Below are 20,308 nucleotides of genomic sequence, written 5' to 3'. Positions count from 1 at the left end.
TTTAGAACCACAAGAGTTACATACATAAGCTCAGCAGAAGTCTTCGCTCAAGGATTTAGCCTAAGCAACAGATTAGGTGCTACAGGATTCAGAGGAACATAAAAGCCATGTGTTATACTTTCCAGCCAACACTTTGGACCCTCAGAGGTCATGGCAATGAGGACTGAAGAGCAAACGTAGAGTAACCCGGCAAAGGCAAGATAACTCCGTAAACAAACAGCATTATTAATTACTGAAAAGAATGACAGGTGAGTTAGAATGTGTTGTCATTCTGTAATGCTGGATACTTTTTCATTATTTATTCCACCCTAACACATCAGATAGATACATCTGCTAGAAAGGGCTACTTCTATGCAGTTACACATCCCGGTTTGAAGCATTGGAGGTAGTAAATTGGAAAGGAGTAGCTTAGGAAATTCCTAATATTTAAGTTCTCTTAACTACTCAGTACATGCTTGGTGTATAATTTGATACTTAGTCTTCTGTCTGCTTACTTTTTCAGCAGTTGTTGTCCATATCTGAGCTGCATTTGATTCTGGTGCCATCAACAAGCTATGTAGCAAAGCTATCACCTCTGCTGCCATGCTGTTTGCAACATGACCACTAATGAATGGCCTTACAGGATCCGTCCTATACAGAAGAAGAAAGAAATTTGCCTATTAATTTCAAGATGAGAAGGAAAAGAAGCTTCAGTTGTCAACAACACTACACAGCACAAAAAAGGGAATTTTATGAATAACCAGATTATTTTCTAGAGCACTGCAAATACTCATATACAGAAAAGAAGAATCTAGACTCTAACTATAGAATCGAAGTGTCCTACCTGGCAAGCTCAGAATTCCTCTCTCGGCAAATAGATGTTTGTGCAGTCTTCTTTTTGTCCCCCGTGGACAACCCACTAGCAGTTTCTGGATTGACAGTTTCTACGGGTGGCCCAACACTAACTATTAGACCAGACTGTGCCCACTTAGTTGCCTTTCGAAGAGCTGCAGCAGCTTCTTCTGTAATAACTTCACAGCAGCCGCTCTGAAAATAAAATTGCCATAAGACAAATACTTGTCTTAGCTCTATTTGGCCACACTGTGTGATGCATTTAACTCTCCTCCCTCTGCATATGTAGAAGTACTGAGAAAACATCAACACACCCTCCTGTGTACGTATTAGTCATAGTCATAAGACAAATTTCTTCTGATGATTTTTCTCATCTACAAAGAGATCAGAGATCAATGTGGATTCATTGCCTTTAATATTCCATTCTTAGCTTAACACTATAGTTTCTCTTCTCTGATCAAAAAGTGACACTTGAGTATTTCTGGTGCAAATACCCAAGAACATGTCTGGAAATATACATGAAAATTTAATTTAAATATGTGGTTTAAAATTCTATCAACATGCATTAAACACTTCAGGAAAGACAATATTAAAGGGACTTAAACATGACCTACAACAGCTGGAGGAATAATTAGCTGAAATACTTTTTCATCATTTACCCCTGTATTTATATCAATAACTATATAATGTTAACTTTACATATAAAGTCACCTTTCTGAACAGTTCTGTAAATTAAACAACATTTAACAAAGGGGATTTAACATCAGTAAAAAACCCAAGAATTCTGACTGGCCACCGATTTTCACAATGTTGAGTAATTTTTAGTTATTCCTTCTCTTACTTTTGTCATGTCTCGATCCATTTTCACCACTTTCTCCATATTGGCTCCAGTTCCTAGTCGAAATGGACGACCTTCGGAGCTACTATTAAAGTGAAAACAAAACACATCAGCTTTGTTTTAACTGGTGGAAAAAAGAGCTGAACTATACAGTCTGATTTAATATATTACATGTGTTTTTACATTATTTGAAAGTAACCCTCACAACGGCATTGCTCAACAGTAATAGAAATACTTGATAGTTAAGGACATACCCAATTACACTGTAATTTACAAATGGAAATGAGTACTATTGAATGCAGTTATGTGCATAGCAATTTAATCCTTCCCCCCTCAAAAAGAAGCATCATGAAATTGGCTTTTACTGAACACGGATGCCTGAGGGCTCTGAGTTAACCTTTCACCTACGAACACCCAACAGCTGTACTTTTTAGTAGCATTTTTAGGGCACAGGTTCAAAACCAACTTGGAGTGGGGGAAGAAGAGGCAAATAGTACAAAATGCAAGAGGTAATGTTGGCTGTCTGACATGCAGAGATCACAAAATTGAGGTGGGTATTAAGAATACTAAAGAAGCTGTAATAGCAAATTATTACTCAGTTTTGCATTATTAAAAGCAATGCTTTTAAAGTAATTTTGCTTTGATAGTTCTATTTGTTAGTCCTACATATGTAATACCATAACAAGATAGATTCAATATTTCTGATGAAGCATCATTTAAATAGCTAATTTTTCAGGTGGTTTTTGTTTCAGATAGAATAAGATGTTTTTATGTTCCTTTGCCAGTGGCTTCCATGGTTTGTAAGCAAGGCAAAACCAAAACGTTATGCTTCGGACCTCCCTCCTCCTTTTATAGATCTGTATACTCTGCTCTGTTTCAACTCTGCCACTCTCATAATTGATAAATAGTCTTCTACAAAACAGACAAGTCCAAGAAGCTTTGGGATTTAGATTCTTTCTGCTGCTGCCTCACCACAAATTCAGTATAGTGGTACATAGTTTTATCCAGGTAACAGTATGCTAAGCATCAGCCCTATAAACCTTTTTTGCATTATCTTATTATTTTGCTAGTAAATACAAGAAATTGGGAAAACATTTTACTTCCCATGTCTAGGACGAATTCTCCTACAGCTGGAGTGCTAAAAAAAGAAGGGAAATGGAATTGGTGAAATTGGTTGCTAATTCCAATCCAGTGAGTTAAGATTACCTTAGTAATGGCTGAAGGACTTCATGGGATGACTGGTCTTCCCGTTTATGAATAAATATAGAAAGTTTACCATCCACTGCCTCGCTTTCTTCTCCAGGATCTTTATCACCTTTTATAGAATTTTTAGGGCTGGCTTTTGCCAAAGTAGTATCCGGCTCAGAGGCAGTTGGAGAAAGAACCGTCTGGCATCCTTGAAGTAGAAAGGAAAAAAAACAAAACAAAGAAAAACACACAACCATGAGCTTCATCAACAAACTTTCCTGCCCTTGAAACTAACACTAATGCACCTGAGATGTCTAAAACATCACTGTGACACACACCTTAGTCTGAGAACAGTTAAATTAAGAGGCAGATGGAAAGTCACAGAAATATCATATCTTTCAACACGGCCATATCCTATACCATTTCCTGCTTGAGCTTTCTGTCAATACAAAATCTCCTTGCACAAACATGACTTGCTTCACAATTTCTCAAATTAGCATGACATGAGAAAGATGCCAACCTGGTACTACATAATCCGCCAGCTTTGCCAACAGCAGAGAAGCAATCTTGGAGGCTGGGTCACTGGGATCATCCTGTTCACTGTTCAGAGAGGGTACAGAGTAACTCCAGGGAGGCAATTCCACATTTCCACAGTCCTCGACACTCATGAGAGGCAGTGCAGCACGACACAACTGGAGGATTATAAGGACCAACTTTGGCGAAGGACGCTGATCCAAGAGAAGTGACAGAAGCTTGGACACACAGGCTGGCTGGCTCAGGATTGCTTTACCTATGTGACTCCTGAAAGAGAAAAAAACAGGTAACTGCTGTTTGAAAAAAAAAAATAAAATTGATTGTTTGATGATGCTCTTGTAATAAGTTAATTTTTTTCAAGATGTAATTTAAAAACAAAAATTCAGCATCTGACAAAACCTTATCTGCAAGAATTCTTACATAACCCAATAGCACTGATTAAACACTGAGCGTTAGTTAACTTTCAAAACCCTTCTAAAATTTGATGGTAATCTTACCTTCACTACTGTTAAGAAAAAAAAACACAAACCAAAAAACCCGGAAAGAACCCCCACCTGCTTTCATACATATAAAATAATACCCCAGAGACAAAGGCCTAGTACCTTGACAGGTCATTAAGAAGACTGAGAACATCTTGAAGCGCGTCATTTCCTGCAGCTTGATTACCACAACACTCTGTGGCTCGTGCAAGGTGGTTGGTGAGAAGGCTGGAGACCTGACGAGCCAGACCAGAGTGAACAGCTTCTGTTGAACCACCTTTAAAAGTAATGCAAGAATACACAATTGTAATAATCAAAAATGAATGTATACATCTACAAATTCCTTACCCATAAACTGAAAAACAGTAAAAAATACTTTTGTGTTCCTGTAGCAAAACAGTTACATATAAAATGTCTTAATTAAAAATAAAACCTGATAAGATATTTGTGTTCCATTATCCAGTAGCCACATGCCTATAAGATTATGTACATAATGGGTGAATCCAAACACAGGAGAAACGTGGAAGCGATCACTAAGGGTCTCCTGGTTCTGTGGTTATGTCTAGGCAGAATCAAGTGCCAGACCTGAAACTACCTGCAACATAAACATTCCCATGAGAAGGAAAAGCTAGAATTAAAAAAAAAACAAACCCCAAAACACAATCACAAAAAACCCACCAAGAAGAAGATCAACTTATTTTTGTATCCACTTCTCTGTTCTAAAGAACCCAAACAGTGCTGAAGTCACAGTGAGTGAATGCCTTATTTAAAATATATTTGCGCCACTTCTCAGGCACTTGCACCATCGTAAGTGCACAGCAGACACACAGCTGGCAGTGTTCCTACCTTCTTCTTTCTCCCATTCAACACACCGATTGGCTAGCACCTGGAAGGCAGCCCAAGCCATGGTGGCCACCTTCTGCTTCTTAGTCTGTTTTTCATTCGAACTGGATTCTGTCTGGCTGCTTAAACTGCAAAGCCGGTCCATAAGTTGTACCAGGCCACTACGTACCAAACACTTCTCTTCGCTCCTGTATGAGGAGAGAAATTCAGATTTTACTTAAGTAACTTTTCAGTCACTAACAACAGATTCAATGAATATCCCAAACTTGCTGTTAACTCAGCAACTAATTACTTTGAAGAAAGATGGTTCTGTCTCTCCCTGCCCTCCCCAAATGAAATTCTGTATTCTGAGAAAATGTAACCAGATGTTCTCAGATACTCCTCATTATGAAGAAAGGGAGTATATCTATATTACATAATGCTTCTCCTTAAGGCAAAACCAATAAGCACAGCTGTAGATGCCTTCCTTCCCTTTCTGAGAGAAATACTTTCATACCTTGTGTAAGGTATAGTGCATAAGAGGCCAATGCTATTTGCACAAGCAATGGGGTAGCGAGCACACAGCGAGACCACAGATGTCATAGTCTCTCCAAAAGCTTCCTGGACTTGTTCCACCATCCCGCCACATGTGAGCTCTTCAATTCTGTTGGTAGGTAGATATTTGAAACGGTAGGCTTTCTAGGTTAAATAAAATTATCGAGCTTCCAAATATAGCTTTAAAAATAATAATCAGCATATATTAGGAATTACTTAAGGAAGCTTTAGAAACAGAACTGCAAGTCACTTAATGTTTTAGTATGAAACACATGTAAACAAGACAGTATGGTAGTTTTACCTCAGACATGATTGAAATTTTACTACAAACAAAATACAAAATATTTATCAAATTTAGCTGACAGTACTAGTATCAGCTAAATCTACCACTAATAACTAATCAACACGATTTCAGAATTAAGTCAGGAGAGTAAGATACCATATATACATACCTGTGGACATGTTGTTCTACTATGAAAGGAAATTTCATCTACTGCCAAATAAAAGCGTTTCTTAGAAGTTTCTGCCTGTTTACCCCACAAGGGCTAATAAAAGCGGTTGTTGCAGCAGTTTACCATCTTCTACAGAGACTGAAACATTCAGTTATTTTCAGAGAAGTAAACAAACCTTGGTCCTCCCTGAAGTACCATGGTCACTGGGCCTACGAGATGTGTCACACCACCAACGCGGACAGCTGCTGTCAGCAACTCTCTCATATGCACTAAGGCTTGCTTCCTTGTATTCCCACGACGCCACCTTGTCTGAGCAGCTAGGAGAAAACTGCTGCTGGACACCTACGAGATTTTGTTTTTGTTAATGAGACACAAGCAAGATGCCTCCCTTCTTTGTGAAAGTTTAAATTTTAAAATATAATGATTTAGCACATTTAAAATGACATACCGCTTGGTCAGGATTTGTTCCAATGAAGGCAAACAGTTGCCCCAGTAAGACACTGTACGTGGGTTTATCTCTGCTATCCTCAATAGTCAGTGACTGGAGAAGAGTGAAAGAGCTGCTTCTATGGCTGGTAACATGGCGTCGCCTATGAGAATATAGGATAATTACACCTGGCAGCAGTAAATTGATCCAGTGGAAAAAAAATGCTATGCTTGCAGAGTTTATAATAATTTTATCAACACAGGCCACATTATTGTAAAGCAGCTTAGTGGAATAAACCCTTGTATACCTTTGACTTGATCTAGCAAACTCGATATCTTCATTACCAATCATTTCTAAGTCAGATGGTGCTGACATGCTGCGAAGGAAGACAGGCTGGCGGACTGCATGAGATATCACTTTTGTTTCAGATGCTGATTTACAGGCTGCAATATTACACAATATGAAAGAGCGTCACTCCTGGTGTAGGGGGTTATTTACAAACTGTTTTTAAAATCACTATGGACATTCCAGCGAAAGCTGTAACCTTGGGTGGGGAAAATACAGTCTAAGCAAGAACTTGCAAATCAGTTCTAAGGACTTTCCTGTTTTCAGGTATTGTTTCAAGTTAGTTTTGTTTTGATTAGGTTAAGCATTTTTCCCCCCAAGAATTCAGGATACTAAAGTTTAATTTCCAGGTATTATTACTCAGACCTTAATTTACCATCATCATGGCAACCAGAAAACAAAGACTCAACTTCATATACCGTAAAATAATTTAATTAATTTGAAAATGTAAAAAAAATAAGTTTTCTTTTAATTTAAGCAAAACAGGGAGAATAAGAGAAAAGGAGTAAATTATAGCTTTAGGGAAAAAAAAAAAAGTACAATGCTGGTAATGAGATCTATACCTGGAGTCTCTGCAGGGGTACCAGATATACTTCTTGTGATACCAGACTGTGCTGCAATAGTGACATGTAATAACAGCTCTGCTCTGTTCATCAAGCTCTTGACTAATGTTTTTGTTTTTGCTAGGGGATGAGAAGTCTTCTGTATCAGTGAATTCACCTCTTGAAAAAACTTCTCCCTAATATTATGAAAGAAAAATATGAAGCAAAAGCTCAATTACATTTTAATGCCTTCTGAAATAAAGTGTTACTGTGAGAAAGGTTATTTTAAAGAAGACATATAGCATCAAACTATTCTATGCCAATGAAGTAGAAAGCAGAAAAAATAAAGTGATTTGTTAGTAACTACTAGTAGATGTAGGTACTAATATTAATATATTTAGCAAAAATTTTTTCTAGGAATTTAATCAGCTATTGCTAGAGAGGCAGGAAAATTAAAGTATTTGCATCCCTGGTTAGAAGTTCACCTGAATGCTCCTGCTCCCAGAGACTGTCTTCTTGCTATAGGTCTACCAGCCTTTAACAGCATTAGACACAAAATGTTTTTGAAACATTTAGTGCCAGCTTCTGTTTCATATCATTAAGTGTCACAGGGTACAGTGAAATTCAAGTGCCTACTTCAGTAAGTGTTTATGTTATGCAACCTTAACCCTGCATACCTACTTTTGGAACTCACTGAAATTCCACAGCGGCTTAAAGTTGCCTATCTTTTAAGTACCTTGCCTAGATGGTACACTCTGCAGCCAGCTACTAACCTTAGTGCCAGGACCACATTCTCAAGATCACTTCCATCAAAAGAAACTTCTTTCATTGAACACAGAAGTTCTAGTTCTTTCATCTTGCTCTAAACAAAGTGAAGGAAAGGGATGAACATGTATTGAGAGAGCAGCATGAAGCACGAACACATGCAGCAGCCACAATGCTTACCTCATTGAAGTGATAATCATAAAAGAATGTGACATTGTTCTCCAGTTTCCCATGCAGGGCGTCATCTACCTCATTCTGCCATTTCTGCTCCAGCTCAGCCACACTCTAATAAAGCAACAAAAAAGTAACACGTATCGCAGTTGTTCATCTTAAGGAGTAAGAGAGATCTTAAAAGAAACAATCCAAGTACGTTTTGTATTTCTATGTTTCTAAAATGCTGTTAATACACCTTTATTCTCAAAAAAAGCCTTCTGGGTTTTTTGTGTAATTTTATTTTTACCTGCAATTGTCTCTCCATGGCATTTAGCTTCTTAAAGGTCTCTCCCATAATTTTACAAAGTAAATCATATTCTTCAGCATGTTCTTCCTGATACTGGAAATTTATCAGGGACTGGAGTGCATCAACCAAATTCAAATGTTTAATCACACATGAAACTACCATCTCCTCCATTACTTCTGGCTGAATCACTTCCCTAGGGTTATAGGTAAAGCCAAACTGATTAAGCAAGAATAACGGACAAACTTTGACAACTCATATTCACAATTCACTAGATGCTGCATTCACAAACAAGTATTTACAGACTATTAAACGCACACCATCATACATGACAGGCACGTCGCATCCTTACCATTGCTTTTTTAGCTCACTTACTTTGGCACCAAACATTTCAAAAACTAAAAGTCAAGTTAGAAAAAATAAAGCAAAACAATGACTACTTACTTTATACTTGGCCTAAACTGAGGCCGAGCACGTCCAGAAATTTCCCTGAGCTTTATCATGATTCCTGGAGGCAGCCTAATCCTAGGCAGATCAAAATAGTGTCCAACAGGAGGCACTAGAACATCAGAAGGATATGTAAATTCTCTATCTTCATCTATAGTAAGAGGCAATGGAGAAGGACTTGGTGTAAGAGCTGGAGATATTACACCATTAGCTTCCACCTGCCACTGGCACCTGGAAAAATAAATAAAAACAGATTAAAAATGTTCCCCCCCTCATTCAGAAAGACACATTAGTCAACCACACATTACAAAGACAGACTACATATTAACTTGTTAGATGTGGCTAGTACCAAGCATAGCCCAATCCTCCCCTACTTTAAAGAAAACCTCTATTCTAGAAAGCATTCCCTTAGTTTTAGGCAACACAGAACTGCTGAACAAACTCTGCAGGAAAAAATATCAAAACATCACTTTAAAACACAAGACTTGGGCACAACTACAAAAGTCACCTTCCCTCAGAAAAAACCCGTGCGGGAACTCAGATAAAAAAAATTTTTTTTCTTTTTACCTTTGTAATAGTTTAGATCTTAAGAGCTCTTGACAGGTTTCTTCATCTTTGGTAATTTCTGGTCCATTGTATAATATTCGCAGCATAGAACAAGCTAACACAGAAAGGCCAAGTGCCAGGTCAACTAAGAATGGCAAGCCTCCTGACACATCCTCTGAAGACTCCTGTAGTAGGAATAGTGATAAGCTGCACTAATCAATCAACCTTAAAGTCCTTCCCCAATACATTTCAAGAGAGGAGATTTAATATTTATATATATACTTTTATAAAGATATAGATATATATCAATCATATGTCTCTTACACAGAGGTATACTAAAAAAAATGCTTAACAATTAAAAGCAATATATAAAAGAACAACTCAAGACAAGAAACAAAGGATTTAAACATTTTTCTTCTGAACCAAGGAAGAAAAGGTAAAGTTATTTTTGGTTCAGTCATTCTCTGGCCTGCAGATCTGTAATCTCAAAGGCTAGGACTACTAGCTTCCTGGTAGTGGGATTAATTTTTCCTTTTGTTTGATCCCAGCATCCCTCCCCTCTCTTCTTTATAGACTGGAATCATTATTCCCCCATTAAATCTCTGATTTCCTCGTCGTTACAAGGTACCCATCTCTCCAAAGAAACCCTGATCTACAAGCAGCAAGAGATATTAAAGTGACTTCATCCAAGTCCAGTGTCAATGACAAGAGATAGGTAAGACATATTTGGTAATAACTATCTTCATAAAACCCTAAGCACGCTACAGACCGTGCCACAAGGTATCTCTGGCTAAGGAAGCCAAACATCTAAAACTTAGGTCCTTTACATTGTAAAAAGGTGATTTGTCTTGTTGTCAACATAAGTAAGCTATTATTGTTTTAAATTTCAAACATTAACTTCAAACTATGAAGTACACTTCTATTTGATCTGAAGTGTGTAACAGAGAGAAGATAAATTGAAGCTGAACCTATCCCACGGAATCTGTTATGTTTGAGTACCTGTGCTCGAACAGTGCAAGCAAAGCCCCACATAGCTTTGTCTGGAGTGTTGTGCTCACGACCACTCCTCATTTCAAAGGAGAAGGTGACTGTATCTCCTTCCACCTTAAAATTTTGATGGGGAGGAAGGGGAAAAAAAAAAAAAAAAAAAAGATACATTTAAGAATTGAGACAAACAAACAGGCTTTTCATAAATGTGGCTTATTTTATGGATTAATGTTTTTAATGACAGTTATCTAAGTATCATTTTTATCTCCGATTATATACTCTGATTTAAGATTCTTCCCTTTTTGTAAGGATATCTTTTAGTGGACAATTTGAGTTTCATTTTGCTGCTGGCTAACTATAGTAAAACAAAAAAAACCACCGTAGTTGTAGAATCAGAAGCAGAATTTATCAGTCCGTATTACTTGGCCTTGATTTTCATCAAAAAGCTTTCATTATTTGTCTGCAAGAAGCCATGCAATAATCAGTTCCCTTCCTGAAGGAAGACAGATAAGCTCTTGAAGAAGAATGTCAACATATTAATAGAAGAGTTTGCTAAAAGAGCAGTATAAAAATCCGTGTCTGAAAAATAAATGAAATTCCATTAATTGTGGACAACGGAGTGCTTGTCTGAAATTGCTTTCCAGTTCATTACTTCTTGTTTTTCTTTCTGAAATTATTTTTTGTTACTTTTATAAGCCCAGTTTTAGTCTGGGACAATGTAGCAGCACAAGCACATACAAAAGAAAACCATACTGCAAAAAATCTGAGGGAACATACTGCAAAATTCTTGAAATATTGACGTTTCAATAAGTTTGAGGGATTTTTCTGTCTTAGCTTTATTGCCAGATGGATCCAACGTAACTTTAAAACCCAACACAAATGTTTGGAAAGTTGCTACATTTACTACTTGTTATATTTGTGGGTTACTGTTAAAAAAATTCAGTCATGCCCACAGACCTTAAGAAAATATGCACAGCCTCAAACTGTGGAAGAATTTCTCCTGGGAAGATATATTTATGAGAACAGTAGTGCCATTAGAGACTCCAGGTCTAAAACATACCGATAATGAATTCCAGTAAGACATAACAGAACAAGATAAGCTCAAAGAGAAGCATCACACATAACACACAGTTGAGTTTCAAGTTATTCCCCAAGGTCATAACAGGCCACTTAAGAAGTGATCTCATCATGGATAACTGTACACTTAAAAGCTTAGACTTTATTGCTATAAGGGTTGAAATGGACTTGACATGGTTTCCAAAGGGGATTTTTCTATGTGAAATATTGTTGGATTATAATACTGTACCTTTACTAAGTCTTTCGGCCAACCAGTTCCTAAGACACTACGGCTGCCATATCCCAGTGTATTGCCTCCATACTCAGCAACCTTCCTACTGTTTGTGTTAGGACCAGCATAGATCACCAACTTCAAAACATAAAATACACTGTTAGACTGTAAGAGAAAAACAAGAAAATCTAATAATAATAATAATACTTAGCACTTACATCGCGCTTTATATTTTCAAAGCGCTTTATCAACATTAACAAATCCTCACAACAGCCCTGTGAGGTGAGTAGGCAAGTATTATTATCCCCATTTTACAGATGGGGAAACTGAGGCAGAGAGGAAATCAAGTGACTTGCCCTCGAGGTCACACAGCAAGTCAGCAGCAGGAACTAGGAGCTGAAGTCAGGAGAAATCCTAACTCCCAGTCCTCATGCTGAGCTAACTAGAACATACCACCTCTCAACTACTGAACGGATTGATCCTGCTCCCATTGAAGTTAATATTTTGTCAGTGACTTCCATGGGAACATGATAAGGCCCAAAGTTTTCTGGAGGGGCTCAACCAGTAATGGGTGACATTAATATAAAGGCACTTATAAAAACTAATGGCAGTGAGTATCACAGGACTTGCTCTATGTCGAAGAATATATCGCAACAATTACTAAGCAGCACAAGTAGCACTCTGATTATACAAAGTAAGTGCTATTAGTTGAGTTCTTGAAACTGAAAATACTTGTTCATATTAATCCATGTAAACAAGCCATTTATCATCAGGGCAGGGGGAGTAACCTTTCCAGTTCTACCCAGTTTAAACAAATTGTGCTGATCTACAACGTAGGCAGCTAGATTAAAATTTGAGAAATAATGAAAACTGAACAGCAGTAAAAATGAGAAGGAAGTCAAACCTTGACAATCTGAGCCATCATGAAATTAACTTTTAAAAAAATGGAAGAGTTGGTATGAATATCGGGGTGGGGGAACTAAAACAAAACAACCCTGCCCCACTGTCCCAAACCGCATACCTCTGGAGCCTACTGTATTTCTGCTATTTCATAACTATCACTATTTCTGACATCTTTTGAGCAAACTAATTACAGAGCCTAACTCTTAACAAAAGATCCTCAGAACAAACAGGTTTTAAACATGGAAACAATCACTGCATATTATGTTCTGAAACAAGAAGAATTAAGCACATATTCTTTTTGGATTGTTTCTTCAAGTATAATAGAAATTAAACATGAACCATTTATCTTCATCTTCCTGCCTTTTCATGTCAACAACTCTGTACATTTTCTATCATTTACCTAAGTCTAGTCTTAAGATGAGACTCAAGAATTCTTTTGAGAAGTTATTCACACCTGTGCAACACCAGAAATAACCACTCTGCGTGCCTGTACTTTACAGCCTTCAAGTAAATAGACTGGGACATTTCAGTGTACACTAATAAGCTCCTCTCAATAAAAACCTCCTGCATCACCCTGATTACTGGAAATCAGGTGCCATGAAAGACAAGGGGCAGAGAAGATGAAAATGGGAAATGCTGCTGACGGAAATATATACAAAATAAAGAATTTCTGAATTGGCCCTTGCTTACCTTATCGTAATCATATTGTGAAGAACATCTGTTGTCAAATCTAAGATATAAACAGCGGGCTCCTGGAATATGTACAGTTTCTTTAAATTTATAGTTATCCCTGACAGGATGAACTGTTTCTACAGTCTTCCCAGCAGCCCAGGGAGCAGGGATCTTCAAACCCGTAAGAAAACCTGGTTCTTCCTTCTCTTCCAGCATTCTGAAATTAGAGTGAAAAATTAGTCCTAAAATTCAACACACTGATTTCTACCATATATTCAGACATCAAACTATTAAGTACTTAAAATCACCTCTCAGTATTGAAACACAGTGACACAAAGTATTGACTCCTCATTTTAGGCATAACTGTATCGAGGGAACATGCAGAACTTAAATAGCATGAACTCTGTACATTAGAAATAACTATGCCAATCTCTAACCTGTGAAATCTGAACTTTTCCCTATGCTTTCCAATTTCCAAATGATGGTACACAAGCTAAGTAGCACCATAATAAAAGAAATGGTACTGTCTATGGATTCTAACACACAATTGGTAGTGTAAAAAAATTTCCCTCCTGGGACAGCACCCAAAACTGATTATACAGTCATAAACCAATATGTCTAATATTTCACTGAAGCTTATAATTTGGAGGAGGATTGAAAAGAAATTCTTCAGAGTTTTCACATAGTATATTACACATTATCACAAGCTGATTAATGCTACAAATTCTGCAACACTGCAAATAGATATGATGAGTATTTTTAAATTTAATCTAGCTATGTGTTTCTGTTCCTAAGCAGAAGCTGTATAACTTTGAGCTGAGACACAGGATTTAAATGCAGGACTTTAAATTGCTATATTTCTCTATGTAAATTAAAGCATTTACTATCTTTCCAATGGTTTTAATACTGTATCTCATGCTGCCAGAGCAATATACATTTTCTCGCAATGGTCTTCCTTAGCCTAATTATCGTAAGAGGAACATTTAGAATTCCTAATGCTTGAGGAGAGGGAAAAACCGAAACAAACTATACCCTATGCAAACAACCCGAAGATACTAATCATTTAATTCTCTGGGCAAAAAAATTTTAGAACTAGTTGTCTTTCGTAAATACTTATGTATCTTTAAGACAGCCTTACAAACAATTACAAATTTGCCTTTTAAAAAAGAAAAAAGTAAAATTGCTGCTTTAAGATTTGACCACACAATGGTCATACGAGCATTACAGCTGAGATATTTTATCCCATGAAAAGTCCCAAGTGTAAAGAAAAATCACCTCTCGTCAGGTAACAGCTTCCCTTTCTGTTCTGATGCACCACTAGGGGAACTGTTCAGTTCTGAGAAAACTGGAGACTGAGTTTTAAGCAGCAGTGCAGTCTGTGGCACAAAAGATACAGTGTTAGAAACATGCAAAGAGTAAATAATTTAAAAACCTTGCTATTGACTATATTAACAACCACACTGTGTGTTGTTATTGACCATAAGTCATTACATAGTAGCTGCTGTACAAAGTCAAAATTTAATATTCAGCATTATCAGCTTTTGTAGCTGTTGAGCAATTGTTAAACTATGATCTGTAGATCACTTACTGCAGAGAGTTGACCCAGATCTACAGCATTTTAGAACATACATGCCACATCTTTTTCCCTTTGAAGACAACTGCTGATACAAAGACCATACCTGACTTGTGTAAAGAACCAGCTGCACCAGCTGAGGCATCAAGGCATCAGCCATAGTTAGAGTTTGCAAATTTGGATGCATCAGAGATGTCAGTAGGACGGGAAGCAGATGACCAAGCATAGTAGCCTTTGTAATTTGCTCTAGGCCTTTTAATCTGTAAGGAGAGTCAAGGCTTACATAATGACAACTATTTTCATGTAGTATCACTACTCTTTTTAGTCATCTGCTTAACTTTGTAACAGACCGCATAAGTAGGCAATTCAAAATACAGAGACCATTTGCATTACATTTAAGAAGAAAAACCAACCAAAAACTTAGATCTTGAAAACATTACAAATTTTCCAAATTTTGTCTTAGTCTTTGCTATCAATTCTTACTAAACAGTGATAGACCAGAAAACAGTAAATCGAAGAGTTTAATAATTACTTAGAAAATTATAAGCCCCCATGGGCATGGGATGAAAGTCCACACCAAAAACAAATGTATTTGTTCAGTACGTATATCAGACTGCTCGCACATACAGCTCAAAGTACTTTAAAAGAATCTGTATCTATAAAAATATATTTGAACACAAAACCCATCTGAAAACATCTCAAAGGAATTGTGTATTGCCAAGAAACAAAACTAATCTTGCAGGCACAGAAAAGCATGGAAACAAAAACCTGAAACACAACTGGGAGACAGAGGTGTTTAACTAGAGAAAAGGTTCACAGCTTTTGTTTACATCTGATTTCCAACATATATTTTTACCTGGAGGGGAGACAGGGAAGGGCAAGGTGATGCTACCTGATGAAACACGCAGGATATCATAACAACATCCAAGACAAATAAAATATCTAGTCCAGCTACTAGACGTGTATTATGAATTTAAAAATAAAAAAAATTGCCCTAGCTTATAGGATTATTCCCCACTGACTAACTACAGTTTGTTTCCAGTTACTCTGATCATAAATACTATGGCAACTGACTAAAACCTTACCAATTTGAAGAGCTTCTACAGACTATCAGGCTAGTAGTACTGACCTGGAGAGTCAGACTCTAAATTTTTCAAGAGCTAAGTGCTACGCAAATGCTATGGTAAGAAACAGTTCCCATACACTCAAAGCTCAAGTATGAAGTTATAACAAAAAACAAGTAATGCTAACTGTGCCTATACAATAAGCCTCAAAAAGAAAGTTTACTGTTTCCAAGTTAACATGCTCATACTTGTCTTACCTTTGTTCTCTATCAGAAATGTCACTGTTTATTAGTGCTGTAGTGACTTGTTGCAGCATTTCTAGGACTTCATCACATCCTGTCAGAATTTGTGTAGCAAGAGACAAAATGCTGGTCTTTAGCTCCTAGGTACAAAGAGAGTTATAGGATACTTAAATTCTTACGGAATACAAAAAGAAGGACAACAGAACAAAACGATGGATTTCCAAATTAAAATAATGATAGTGTGACCTGGCAGGCCTGCAGCAGTAGATTCATCCAAGACTTAAATTTGATTAATGCTAAGCCCAAAAGTGCTGGGAGAAACTAGGTGCATATTTTACAGGATGCACAGCCAGTTTCTAGAGGGAAGGAATCCCCAAGTCCAGCACAGGAGTGAGAGCTGTTAGCCAGCCAAGGTACAGCATTGGTGACAGAATGTCCTAGCAGGCATGAGGATCACTGTAGAGAGAGAAACTGAACAATGAAAACATGGGTGAATAGTGAGACAAGAAAAGTACTACAATATTTAGCATTTTCTCAATGAGCCTGAACAAATAACTTTCAGCTGCAGCAGATTACAAGCACACAAAATCTCAAAGAGCAGCAGACAAAACCAGCTTAACAAACAGTATCAGAAGTTGTGAAGTCAATAGCATTATAGAAGAATTGTTGCTGTTACAAAATCTATTACAACAAGACAGGCTGCATGCTAGGACAAACCTAGCTTCTATGAGTTCATTCAAGACTATTCCAGCAGTAATATGAAATGACTGCATTTTAATAAAACTTATACCAACAAAACAACTACTGTCCACAAAAACCTTGTCCTCTAACAGTTTCCTTGCCACAAACATTGTTCATGCTATTTCAGACAATAGATGTAGGTGGTTCTACATAAGCTTTATAAGTTAAAACTGAAAAAAAAGCAGAAGCCAGGTAAGGCAAATGAGAAAATCCTTTTCTATTTAAATCTGAAAAATTTTCAAAGACCATATAAAGTGATTTGGGGAAGAGAAACTGGGGGGCGGGTAATGTGTCCAGAAAGGATTCCTAGAGGTGAATTTTTTACTAGCACATATTAATTAAAATACATTTTAAACCTCATTATACTTGTCTTTAGAGGAAGGGAAGTGTTTGCTTTCACTTACAATACAGAACCCAAGCTGGTTCTTGGGTTGAACCCAACTCAACATGGAACAATGGCAGATTTCAGCTGGAGAACAGGAAAAATCTGTCTACAGTAACTTAACTATTTAACTAGAGGAAAAGAACAAACAAAACCGCCTAAGTAGAATGCTTTACAGAAACAAGAGATGTCACAGGAACGCTGACTGTAGAGAGCCATACTAGAATAAAACTTGGTGTTTACCTGTACCTTCAATGTCTCTCCCTGCAAGGAGCTGTCACTGTCATCATTTTCATCAGGTTTAATCAAAATAGTGTTACTGAGGAGGTGGTTCTGTACAGCCATCAGATACCGCAAACACGAAGATGCAGCCTTTAACATAAATAAGTACACTTTACATTATCTAAACCCTTTAATCAACCTTGATTCTCAGGTAATCCTTGTACTTTGAAATATAAAAGAGAAAAAAGTTGAGGGAGAGGACAAGCAAAACCAAAAAATTATTCCCCTTCAAGAGAAATTGTATTTTGCTGATCTAACACAAGCTCGTTAATACATATTTAAGAGAAGAAGCTGGTTATAAAACACTGAATTGTGTCAAATAACTTGCAAAATATATATAGAAGCAGTACTATTTTGTTCAAGTATGTAACATTATAGCAATACTCCAATACCGTAACATTAATTCTTGAAAGACAATGCCACCGTAGAGCTAAATTTAATTCACATTCCTGAAGGTAATGGTTCCTTGCTACTACTCCTTTCCCATCTTCCTGCAGGCCATGACTTCCTGTCCCCACCCCAGTGTTTGCATGCAAGCTCATCCGCCTTCGCCATCAGCCAGATTGGGGAGCTGACCCTGCTGAAAACACCTATGCATACTTTTGCCATTAAATGTCAACTTTCACTCATATTTGTCTGTAAATCATAATCCTTTCTGCTTGTGTGAACCATTACACACAACTGCAAAAAGAGTTTGCTTTTTAATTGTTGTAATGTTTTGAAGATTGAGATACACAAACTTCTTTAAAATTGAAACAGCTACCAGAGCAACTGGGAAATATATTCATATATAAATCTGTTCTAGCATTACTGTACAATTTACATTGCTATAAGAAATTGTTTCTTCCTTTCCTGCACTGCATAAACAAAAGACATTCTTTTCCCGTATTTGTTAAGACACCCAGCTATAAAAGTTCCACCTTACATATTCAGTAAAGAATATGGATTTAGAGGGGGAAAGGAAGCCAAAGGCAAATTTACTTTTATCAAAATACATTTTACTTACAGGCACAGTTGAAAGAAGCCTTTGAAAATCATCTTTAGATACAGTTTGGCACTTGGTGATTAAGACACAAGATTCTCGGACAACAATCTTGAGAATGTAGTGCAACAGCTCATCATTTAGTCTTCAAAAAAATGCAGGAAAGATGCAAAGCGTTAATAGTCTAATTATTGTGTATTTTGTATTGTACATCTCAAAAGTCTCTGTAAGCTGTATCACAAGTTATGTGAAACCAAAACAAATACCTGTTCAAGTTCAGAGATGCAGACACAAAAAAACCAAGCCTGAAATGTTTAACAACAATTAATCCAACAGATTACCAGTGATTTCCTGCACTGCACTGATACGTATCAATGACTTGTAATGACTCCTAAAATAGATTCCTCCCAACTTGAACAGGTACTTGAGACTGACAGTTTCACTGCTGAAAAGTCACCCAATGTAGTGATATGGAGAGCAATGTCATAATATTGTACTCCTGAATTATCATCCACACTTACCATATACATGGTAAGTAGCAGGGAATCCAAACATGTCTGTGCACAGAAGTCTCCAAAGTTTCCCCTAAAATATCAAACCTCTCTCTCCCTTGCCCTAATGAAATCCTACCCACCATGGACACAAAGATAGTATTTCAGGTCACGCTGCTAGTAAGATAACAAGAAATTTCTGCAAAGTTTTATGCAAGTTTACCTAAGCAAACAACAGAAATGTACATTATTGGGGGGGGGGGGGAAGCGTATTGTGCATTTTACCTATAATGATCATCATCTTCACTTCCAAATCTGTTGTTCTGAAGCTGTTCAGCTAAATTAGTCAGGATAACGTCACGAAGTTGAGAGAGACCACTGTTTCTCTCTCCTAAAATGGAATGCAAAAAACACTTTTGCAAAACAGCATTTTACAGAACGAATTTATTTTTATTTCCTCAAATATCTTGCTTAATATATGCATGTTGTAGTTTAGCCAGCACAACGCAACTTTTCAGAAATTACTTTATTTACAGTGTAACCCTATTCCCTGTTGATATTACAGGCTGTTAAAGCTTACTCTGCACATCGCACTGTTTTAAATTCCAAGGACTTTGATGCATGAACACATTCCTATGAAGTAACGAATTACTGTGCATCAGCTGCTTCTAAGCCCAGACTCCCATTTCATGGTGAATGCAAGTAAATCATTACTCTAACTAAGGACTAAAATTACCGCTTGGTTACTGTGTAATTGCCATGGGTAACACTAACGGCTAACCAGGTGTTCTAAAATACAACCTGCACAAGAAACATTATTAATACTGACAAAAGAAAACCATAATCCTTTTCTATTTCAAAAGACTGCCTGATTGAGACAAATTTTCCTTTTCTACACCTAACAAATGCTTGACCATTCAGAAGGCAGCTTCAGAATATGAAGCATTCTGGAAATTCCTAGAATAGGATGGGTTTCAAAGCAGACTAGTGCTCAATATTCTGAACTTCTCTCCCTCCAGAGGTTAAGAATTATTTTCACTTTTTGTTTTCAATTAGAAAAAATACACTCTGACATGCCAATAAGACATTCTCACCTTCAGTTAAGACCAATTTTAATAAATTATTGATTTCTGCTTCTCCAGGATACAGGATATTCAAGCCAGAGCTAAAGAAAGAATAAAACTAGGTATTACTTAACATATTTAGAAGTGTACAAAATAATTTCAATAGATGTGAAAAATGGCATCACAGAATCTCAGCTTAGTATCTGATATAACACTTAGAATGACTATGTAATGGCTTCTTCTGACTTAAAAAGGCATCCTCCATATTTTAACATTTTTAACAGCCATAAAATACGGAGCTGCTTTCTGTGGAAATCCCTTGTAATCGACTATATTTTAATATTTAGGTCCCAAAGCTTCTTCAAGTGCTATTTGCTTCCCTCTGCGAAACTCCACATTAATCACTTTT

At 36.9% G+C, this 20,308-nt stretch overlaps 1 protein-coding gene across 5 annotated transcripts in view; it reads right to left on the bottom strand.

The window, feature by feature from the left end:
• The window catches only part of HECTD4 (HECT domain E3 ubiquitin protein ligase 4), a 77,725-nt gene that overhangs the window by 29,931 nt on the left and 27,486 nt on the right, over window positions 1–20,308 (bottom strand). For 2 of the 5 annotated variants that reach the window (XM_075110038.1, XM_075110042.1), the window contains exons 14-40: window positions 19,930–20,000; window positions 19,121–19,226; window positions 18,369–18,489; window positions 17,324–17,452; window positions 15,973–16,097; window positions 14,758–14,911; window positions 14,354–14,454; window positions 13,097–13,295; window positions 11,522–11,668; window positions 10,228–10,332; window positions 9,250–9,413; window positions 8,680–8,913; window positions 8,239–8,431; window positions 7,959–8,063; window positions 7,787–7,875; window positions 7,035–7,210; window positions 6,434–6,569; window positions 6,148–6,289; window positions 5,875–6,041; window positions 5,210–5,356; window positions 4,717–4,901; window positions 3,994–4,147; window positions 3,378–3,658; window positions 2,876–3,065; window positions 1,673–1,754; window positions 824–1,026; window positions 495–630 (exon numbers count right to left, since the gene is read on the bottom strand). In XM_075110038.1, the coding sequence (XP_074966139.1) occupies window positions 495–630; window positions 824–1,026; window positions 1,673–1,754; window positions 2,876–3,065; window positions 3,378–3,658; window positions 3,994–4,147; window positions 4,717–4,901; window positions 5,210–5,356; window positions 5,875–6,041; window positions 6,148–6,289; window positions 6,434–6,569; window positions 7,035–7,210; window positions 7,787–7,875; window positions 7,959–8,063; window positions 8,239–8,431; window positions 8,680–8,913; window positions 9,250–9,413; window positions 10,228–10,332; window positions 11,522–11,668; window positions 13,097–13,295; window positions 14,354–14,454; window positions 14,758–14,911; window positions 15,973–16,097; window positions 17,324–17,452; window positions 18,369–18,489; window positions 19,121–19,226; window positions 19,930–20,000 (4,042 nt within the window). The remainder of the gene's footprint in view (window positions 1–494; window positions 631–823; window positions 1,027–1,672; window positions 1,755–2,875; window positions 3,066–3,377; window positions 3,659–3,993; window positions 4,148–4,716; window positions 4,902–5,209; window positions 5,357–5,874; window positions 6,042–6,147; window positions 6,290–6,433; window positions 6,570–7,034; window positions 7,211–7,786; window positions 7,876–7,958; window positions 8,064–8,238; window positions 8,432–8,679; window positions 8,914–9,249; window positions 9,414–10,227; window positions 10,333–11,521; window positions 11,669–13,096; window positions 13,296–14,353; window positions 14,455–14,757; window positions 14,912–15,972; window positions 16,098–17,323; window positions 17,453–18,368; window positions 18,490–19,120; window positions 19,227–19,929; window positions 20,001–20,308) is intronic. The other 3 variants (XM_075110040.1, XM_075110039.1, XM_075110041.1) reach the window with 3 other exon arrangements.

This window comes from Phalacrocorax aristotelis, chromosome 15 (genome assembly GCF_949628215.1).
Source record: "Phalacrocorax aristotelis chromosome 15, bGulAri2.1, whole genome shotgun sequence".
Classification (NCBI taxonomy): Eukaryota; Metazoa; Chordata; class Aves; order Suliformes; family Phalacrocoracidae; genus Phalacrocorax; species Phalacrocorax aristotelis.
The sequence above is the reverse complement of the archived record's forward strand: the minus strand, read 5'-3'. Positions and strand labels throughout refer to the sequence as shown.